Source organism: Garra rufa, chromosome 8 (genome assembly GCF_049309525.1).
Source record: "Garra rufa chromosome 8, GarRuf1.0, whole genome shotgun sequence".
Classification (NCBI taxonomy): Eukaryota; Metazoa; Chordata; class Actinopteri; order Cypriniformes; family Cyprinidae; genus Garra; species Garra rufa.
In genome coordinates this window covers 43,098,851-43,108,143 of record NC_133368.1, presented here as the reverse complement: position 1 = coordinate 43,108,143, position 9,293 = coordinate 43,098,851, and the positions used below count along the sequence as shown (strand labels likewise).

The 9,293-nt window shown below is 36.2% G+C and overlaps 1 protein-coding gene across 1 annotated transcript; it reads left to right on the top strand.

Annotated features, from left to right (window-relative positions):
- The first annotated feature begins 269 nt into the window (after positions 1 to 269).
- Positions 270 to 8,603, top strand: LOC141341080 (uncharacterized). Its single transcript, XM_073846225.1, has 3 exons — positions 270 to 1,373; positions 1,567 to 1,735; positions 7,065 to 8,603. The coding sequence occupies exons 1-3, from the start codon at positions 1,313 to 1,315 to the stop codon at positions 7,315 to 7,317; spliced, it is 483 nt and encodes a 160-aa protein (XP_073702326.1). The 5' UTR covers positions 270 to 1,312; the 3' UTR covers positions 7,318 to 8,603.
- Positions 8,604 to 9,293: the final 690 nt, after the last annotated feature.

Genomic DNA, 9,293 nt, shown 5'->3' with positions numbered 1-9,293 from the left:
AATCTTAACTTTAATTTACATTTGAACAAAAAGTAGCATGTCCAAAATTATTCATACCCATTGCAATCTGTCACAGACTATGGGAAAATCCAAAGTACTATACCTTTCCGAATAGTCTAAGCTGTTCTAAAGCATCTTAATTACCCTGATTCATTGGGAACAGCTGTTTTAATCAACTCAACAGGTGAAAAACAGAAGCTCTCTGCTGTTGGTTTGTGGACAGTCATGGCTAAGACAAAGGAGCTCACTGAGGACCTGCGGCTGTGCATTGTAGCTGCTCACAAGTCAGGAAAGGGCTATAAGATCATATCTAAATGTTTCAAAGTTCCAGTGGCTACAGTGCAAAGTATTATTAAAAAATACAAGACGTTCTGCACTGTGAAAAATCTCAGAGGACGTGGTCGGAAGCTAAAAGTGACACCTGTGGTGGCCAGATGGGTGTACAAAACATCTCAACCATTTAGCGGTGATATTACATAGATAAAATAGTTTGAATCACAAATTTTATAGCTCTTAGTTTCTCAAGAATTTTGCCCTTTTTTGTAGGAGAAACATCTAAGACAAAATCGATACTTTGATGAAACTTAACTGAGAGCTCCATTAACTTTCCGTTTTCTCCCTAAATGTTCCTCTTTGAAACCTGTTAAGTCTCATGAGAAATCTCTGAGCAATATTTTCCTTTGGGTCGAGACTGACTTTCCAAGAGCCATTTGATAAATTTGACTGTAATCTGAACCCTTGTTTTTGTAAATAAAAGGTCTTTCACACATGTTTCATAATGAAGGATGGTGGGTGTAAAAAAAAAAAAAAAAAAAAGCATACAAAAGCTTACAAGTGCTTGCGGGAATAATGAGCCTGGAATATTTTGGAATATTTTGACACTGTTTGAGTCCAGCTGAGACACATGCTGGTGGAAAGATTGTTCCATTAAATCAGAGCCAAGAGAAAATGTGCATCTTGCCCATGTCAGTAAAAGTCAAGCGTACTTAGAAGATATAAATCACCAAATGTGGGAGACTCATCAGAGGGGAACTCTAAACAAGAGCTCTGGAAACATGATAAAGTGAGCAAATGGACCGCAGCCATAAGCATGTCAGTCGAACAAAGAGACCACTTAAATATTGTGCTTTATGAGACCACCTCCTCCACCTCCTCAGCCCGCCACGGCTTATATTTCTCATCAAGATAAAGAATATCCTTCGGCCCGCTTTCACCAATCTGTTTGAAAGGCATCACGCCATTAATACAGGCATTGTTTGGATTACTAACCAAAAACTCGCAGGTTCTTTGCTTTTCTCAGAATTCTGCAGAGATGGAGAGAAGCAAGGCCTCTGTGATTTCTGCCCGTTTCATCTTGTGTTTAGCGTTCGCAGGTAATCACAATCTCGCTGTATATGCCTGTATGAGACATACAACAGACCCTCCATCTTCTGTGTCTAACAAACTAATGCAATTAGTTCAGAGGAAATGGCCATTTACAGACATGAAATCATCTGTTGTGTAAATTATACATCTTTTAATGGCTAATGCCCCTTTTCTAATGCTTCTTCTGTTACTTCGCCCCAGGCTTGGTGGGAGCAGGAAAGGTTTGGACGCTGCCAGCAAACTGTAGGAAACTGCCATGTGACAAAGTCACCTTTGATGCCGCCGCTTATGAATATTGTGTTGAGCCGTTCTCTCAGACCATGGCAAACACTGACTACCAACTCAGCTGTCCCTGGCCAAGCACAAGAAGGTGAGATACTAGACCATTATATCCACCTATTTTTTCCTGTTAGAGTGGGCGCAGCCATTTGTACATTTTTTGGGTTTGGCTTCCGGTCTCATCCGCGTCCAGCTATTTTTAGCTGTACTAAGCAGCTTGTTTTGCTGCTTGATATTGCAGATTGGTGTGTCTTACCATATTATTTTAATGCATTATCTAAAAGGGGTCCTATTATGCCCTTTTACAAAGTCTTTATTTTGTTTTGGGGGTGCACTAGAACATGCTCTCATGCTTGGTGGTAACACGCGTGTTTTAAATATTTCCACACATGCTAGCATAACCAAATTTACGGTGTTTACTAGTTGCCATAGCAACACTATGCAGAGAAAAAAAGAGCGCCAGAATTCAAAAGCCTTTTGAAGATATCACTGAATATTTATTTTACCATAGTAAAAGTACATTTCTGGCTGAAGTAAACTTTTCATTTCAGTTTTAAATATTCATTTAAAATTAGACAAATCTGCTATTATTTTAATCTCCAATTTGTTATTTATCAGTTTAGATGGTTTATTAATGCTTCGCAAACCAGCAGAAGACACTAACCTGTTTTGAAACTCCAGTTGCGCAGATGGGGAACGATGTAACACTGTGTTACAATATTCCCCGCTGTTATTAAACTATGCTATTCTGTGACATTAGCGGTGCAGTTTACACGATTTACTTCTAAGGATTTTGATAAGATACCTCAAGAAACAGGTGAATAAAGGCTGACAATCAATGTTTAATGTTCAGAAGTTATTATTTCAAGTAATGTAAAGCATTTTGGCTCGTTTGTGTGTGTCGTGTTCTATGAGAGCTGTGTGTGGAGGAGTGGAGTGTTCTTCTGAATGTCTAAATGTGTTTCATCTATCTGTCCACATTGTTTTGAACTAGTGTACAGCTGTGTGTTGCGATTAGGGCCGTTCAAAGCATTGTTGCAATGTGTTCATTTTCAAACTCCAAAATTAGATAATTTTTATTTTTTTAAAAAACGTCATTACTTCATTTGAAAAAGTTAACTCATGTATTTTACTGACAAAATATTTTAGTTTGTTGTGTATATTTTTTTCATTCGATCAGATAACATTTTAAGCTGTCATATGGTCATGTTACAACGTGCCCCTCAGATGTTACAATGTACCCCACCTACGGGGCATGTTGTCACGTTTCACTTCCTTTCTTTTGAGGCAAATAACGAAAAACGTATACACTGTAAATATGAAACAAAGTGATATATTTGTACTAGACAAGTGTGAAAATAACGTGGATAAAAAATTGTACTCTGAACCCCACGTGGATTTACATAAACCGCGAAATTCAAAAAGTGTTAGGTTGTGCCCCGCTCTCCCCTACCTTATTGCAATAGCTTTCTCCCCAGGCTGGCACAAATGGCTCGATTAGTTCTGGGTTTGATGAAGGCCCGCCTTCTGAAAAACTAAATGTGTTGTGATTGGTTAGCAGTCCTACTGCCACGCCCCTTCCCAAAGCAGCAAGTCCCGTGTACAACTGCGCAAGCTATATTAAAGTGATTTTTAAGTTTTAAAAATGGATATTTTTCTTACAAAAACACATCGGATCGCTAAAGGAGGCTTTTACTGACCCCTCCGGACCAGGTGAGGCACTTTTTATTATGGATCGACTTGTTTTGGACTGATGGAGAGAAACGCGTCCATGCCGTTCTAAAGCTTGGGAGTGCCAGGATTATTTTTAATATAACTCCGATTTATTTTTGTCTGAAGGAAGTCACATACACCTAGGATGCATGGAGGGTGAGTAAATAATACGCTACAGTAGTGTTGGTCCTATCGTCAGCCTGAAAAATCGCAGATACATGATATTAGCATTATTGTGCTAATTTATTTCATTATTTACATGTCTGAAACTAGCTCCAGCATAAGGCTATAGTGAAGCTATCTATAATGTATGATAAATAAATCTCTTACCCCGACACGGCCACCAATGATCATCACCTAGTCAATGCTTGTGTTTACATTAGCCACGGTTCCGCATGTGTTTCGACCCTCTATACTGCACACGCCAACGACTCCAGCACGGATACCGGAGCAGTTCCGGACACTGTAGTCAATGCTCGCATTTATACGAGCTGCTATGCAGCTAGCTGAAGCGTCCTTGAAGCAGCTGGCCATGCTACATCGCTAAAGTTAGGCTTATCCCCCACCTGGAGTGGACTTTGAGATTTGTAACTTTGTAGATGTATTTTATGCCCAAACATACACACCGCACACTGGCTAAAATTCAAAAAGTATAATAGCACCCCTTTAAAGGATTAGTTCACTTGCAGAACAAAACTTTACAAATAGTTTACTTACCCCCCTGTCATCCAAGATGTTCATGTCTTTTTTTCTTCAGCCATAAAGAAATTATTTTTACCTTTTTACGTAAGGTGTTTGACCTTTGCATGGTCACTTTGTAAACATTCTTCCTCAGCTAGGATAGAGCCCTCTGAAGCGGCATTTAAATTGCATTTTAGAAGTTATGGAGAAATTATGTAGAAAATTTCTCAAAAAAACTATTTCTTTACGACTAAAGAAAGAAAGACATGATCATCTTGAATTACAAGGGCTTGAGTAAAAGATGTGTAAATGTTTGTTCTGGAAGTGAACTAATGCTTTAATTATTATAAACACACTGATTTGCAGTGCAAACATTTACCATTTACTGCATGTTGTTATTCTTCTTGTTATTTCCCTATAGCAGCTAATGAACCGGAAGTCTCACCCATAAGCTTACTTCCACATTGAAGAAAAAGTATGGAGTTCAAATATTGTTATTATGTAAGGACTTGCAAAAGTTCTTTCAGACTTTTCCTGGTGCATTCAAATGGGATTATCGTTAAATAAAACTAAAGCTATTGTTAATTGAAATATAGTGTTGAAATAAAACAAAATATAATTATTAGAGTAAGAATGTAAACTAAAAAAATGTAAATGTTGTCTTGGCAACTAACTGAAGCTGAAGTTGAAGCACTAAATAAATAAAAATGACAAAAGCACATTAAAATATTACTAAAAATTTAAATCAAATTAAAATAAAAACTAAAATCTAATTCAAAATATTAATAGTATATATGAAAATAACTCTGCTTTCATACAGTCCACCAAATGCAACACTGACCTTCAGACTGTTAAAAGAAAGCTGATTTTTAAATCTTGTTTATCTTATTTATTCTTATTTTAAATGCTATTTTATTACTTTATTGTAGTAGAAATTTTATTATTTTATCATATTTTACTTTATCATTTTATATCTGTAACGCCACGCCAGCAGAGGGAGCCCTTACCCTCACTGACTGTTGACATTTCTCATATCTTTTGCTGTTGATGTTTAATTTACATTGTTGAGCCCATGCACTTCATGGAACTATTAATACATTTGTAAAATAAGCATTAAATAATGTTTTGGGGCAGTTTTCATAGAAGCAAATGGGGTGGAATTGTAAGTTTATATCTCGCAATTCCGACTTTATAACACGCAATTGCAAGTAATTAAGTTTTGAGATATAAACTCGCAATTGAGAACAGTCTTTTTTTTCTCTCAAAATAGAACTTTAACTCACAATTGTGAGTTTATAGCTCAGAATTCTAAGAAAAAACGTCAGAATTATGAGAAAAATTTTTCGAGTATTTATCTTGCAATTCTGACTTTATTTCTCGCAATTGTGAGTTTATATCTCACAGTTTTAAGAAAAATAAATAGAATTGTGAGATAAATAGTCGCAATAACCTTTTTGCATTTTTTATTCGGTGGCAGAAATGGGCTTCCATTATCTATCCAACTATGTATCCATCTGTCATGAAAGAAGTCTTGAGCTCATGTTCAGGTTTACTGAGTGGCACCAGAGGACAAAAATACCACCATTTCCCCAGTCCAGATCTAAATGGTCCTCCTCACAGAGGGTCTGCAGTCTGTAGTCATGGGAAAGTCAAGTTGTTCTGCTTCCCCGGGGTCTTTGTAACATCAGATTTTTATGAACAGTCACGCCAAACCCAAAGCATGACTCTACACTCTTCAATCTTCACGACAGCTCTACCATGTGGGTTGTCTTAAACCAAAATATTTAGTCCAAGTAATTGCGTATCCCGATGAGCCAACAAATTACAGCCTACCTTCAACTTCTCTGTAGTGCCAGGACCGTCGCTACAATTCAGGGGGCCCAGGACAACATTTTTTATGGTTTGGCCCCTACTTTCTACTAATGAGTAGGTTATACGAGTGGTTCTCAACTGGTGGGTCGTGACCCAAAAAATAGGTCACAGTTCTATACTGAGAAAGCAGGCGAAAACAATACTAAAAGCAAGTGGTAAAATGCAACATTACAGAATGATGTATTGACTGTCCTATCTATACATCCTCATATGGTTAGTTGAATTTTAATAATAAACAGGCTTATCAGTTTGTGAAAGGGTGGAGAAAACATTTCCTATATATTTTGCTGTAGACGTTAAATTAATTTAGATTTTTGAGTCCATACACTTCAAACTATTAATACATTTGTTTAATAAACATGGCCTTTTTTTCATGCAAGTTTAAAAAATTAAGTAAAAAAAGAGTAATGAGGAACAGTTTATCCAAAAATGACAGTTTGCATAAAATGTACTCACCCTCAGGCCATTCAAGATTTGGAGAAATTTTGCCTTTCATCACTTGTTCCCCAGTGGATCCAATGGAGTGAATGGGTACCGTCAGAATGAGAGTCCAAACACCTGCGAAAATAATACACAAGTAATCCACACGACTCCAGTCCATCAATTAACATCCTGTGAAGTAAAAAGCTGTGTGTTTGTAAGAAACAAATCCATCATTAGAATGTTTAAACTGTCACTTCTGGCCAAAATATGAGTCCGTAATCCATAATAATGCTTTCTTTAGTGAAAAAACCCATCTCCTGTTGCCCTCTCCCATCAAAAAATCCACCAAAACTGTTTTTGCTTGTAAACATTGCTTGATATGTGCATATTTCTCTCCTGATTCAGACAAGACAACATTTTCACTGGAAAAAGCCATATTGTGGATAGAGGACTTGTATTTATTAAGAAAGCAACAGTTAATAAAATGACTGGAGCGGTGTGGATTACTTGTGGATTATTGAGATGTTTTTATCAGCTGTTTGGACTCTCATTCTGACGGCACCCATTCACTGCAGAGGATCCATTGGGGAGCAAGTGATGCAATGCTAAATTTCTCCAAATCTGTTGCAATGAAAACACAAACTCATTTACATCTTGGATGGCCTTACACATTTTCATTTTCTATTACTTTAAAATAAGAAATTCACCTGTTATTTCCTTTGGTCTCTCAGATACTACGTCAACCTGATGCTGTGCCTGGAGAATGTGGCTAACTTCACATGCTGTACACATGCTTCCTACAGACACCGCTTGATGCTGGACATCCATAAGGTTTTTTTCTCCATGTGCTCATATAAGGAGGACCCAGGTGTTCCCATCCTGCTGCTTCTCATCTTGCCGTGTGCCATCGTCCCATTCGTGATACCTTTTCTCTGCCAGCACTTCAGCCTGTATGAGTATAGACTGCCAAACAATGATGAATGATTGGACAGTGTTTTGCATTTCAGAATGGACAATAGGCGCATTTCCATTACAGATCTTTGTAAAACCTTGGTGATATTTTATAAATGTCAAATAAAAAGTATTGATGGCGTTTCCAATAACCGATGGTATGCGACTGAAACGTCATTTTTTCCTCTCACGATAAGTCATGGCAACTGATTTTTTTATTTAATCGAATGTGACCTGTAAATGCGGAAAAAGAAACATTTTCATTGCTGTTTTGTGAAATATTCCTTTTCTGAATTGCCTGAAAAACCACCTCATGCAAGCGTACAAACTTTTTTGCCATATATGGGAGCTTTTGCGCAATTGACGCGTTTCCATTAGGCGTATTTTCAATTCGCAATTTCATTTTGTGCAATTTAAGGGGTAATGGAAACGCACCTTTTGATAAGCCTCACAATATATCTGCTAAGAGTTCACCCAAAAATTAAACTTTTGTTATATTAATTATTCACCCTCATGTTGTTCCAAACCCATAAGACCTTTGTTCATCTTCGGAACACAAATTAAGACATTTTTGATGATATCTGAGAGCTTCGGGTGCGTTGTGGTGCTCTTGATAATGGCAGAGAAGAATTGTTAAAAAAAAGTTGTTAACTTTCTTTTCTTTGCACACAAAAAAAGTATTCTTGTAGCTTTATAATATTACAGTTGAACCACTTATGTCACATGAACTATTTCATCAATGTCCTTACTACCTTTCTGGGTCCGAGAACATTTCAGTTTCATTGCTGTCTATGGAGGGTCAGAAAGCTCTTGGATTTTATCAAAAATGAACTAAGATCTTATGGGTTTGGAACGACATGAGGGTAAGTAATTAATGACAGAACTTACATTTTTGGGTGAACTATCCCTTTATTGCACTATTTAATTTTTTAAAAATCCTAAAGACAATATTATTAGCTACTTACATTGCATTCAAGGTACGAAATATTGTGTAAGTGTTCACTTACTTTAAATTTAGCAATTTTGTGTAGATCTTGTTTTGTGTACATCTTAATCATCCTAATATGCTGACTTGGTGCTCAAGAAACATTTCTTATGGTCAATGTTGAACACCGTTGTGCTTCTTGTGCGTCTTGTAAAAAAAAGACTTTCAGGACTTTTTAAAAGATTCTTTGAATAGAAAGTGCAAATGAACGTTTATTTCATCTGTTACACTTGTAAATGTCTTTACTGTAACTTTTGATCAATTTACTGTGTTCTTGTGAAATAAAATAATTAAAAAAATAAATAAAACAAAAAAATAAAAATAAAACAACTTACTGATCCCAAACTTTTGAGCAGTATTGTATATATCAGCTGCATGGTAGCCAAAAATAAATAAATAAATACATATCTGCAAATTTTTGTTATTTTACCAAAATAAGAGGGATCGTACAAAATGCATGTTATTTTTTATTTAGTAGTAACCTGAATAAGATATTACACATAAAAGACATTTACATATAGTCCATAGTTTATAAAAATGACCCAGTTCAAAAGTTTACATACACTTGATTCTTAATACTGTTGTTACCTGAATTAAAGTTTTTTTAGTGATAGTTGTTCATGAGTTCCTTGTTTGACTTGAACAATTAAACTGCCTGCTGTTCTTCAGAAAAATTCTTAAGGTCCCACAAATTATTTTTCAGCAGGTTTTTCAGCATTTTTGGGTATTTAAACCCTTTCTAACAGTGACTATGTGATTTTGAGATCCATCTTTTTACACTGAGGACAACTGAGGGACTCATATGCAACTATTACAGAAGGTTCAAACGCTCACTGATGCTCCAGGAGGAAAAGCAATGCATTAAGAGCCGGGGGTGAAAACTTTTGAAGATCAGGGTAAATTTAACTTATTTTGTCTTCTGGGAAACATGTAAGTATTTTCTGTAGCTTCTTAAGGGCAGTTTTAAATGAAATTGAATACTGAATGAATCATGAAAAAAAAAAAAAAAGATATTAAGGCAAAA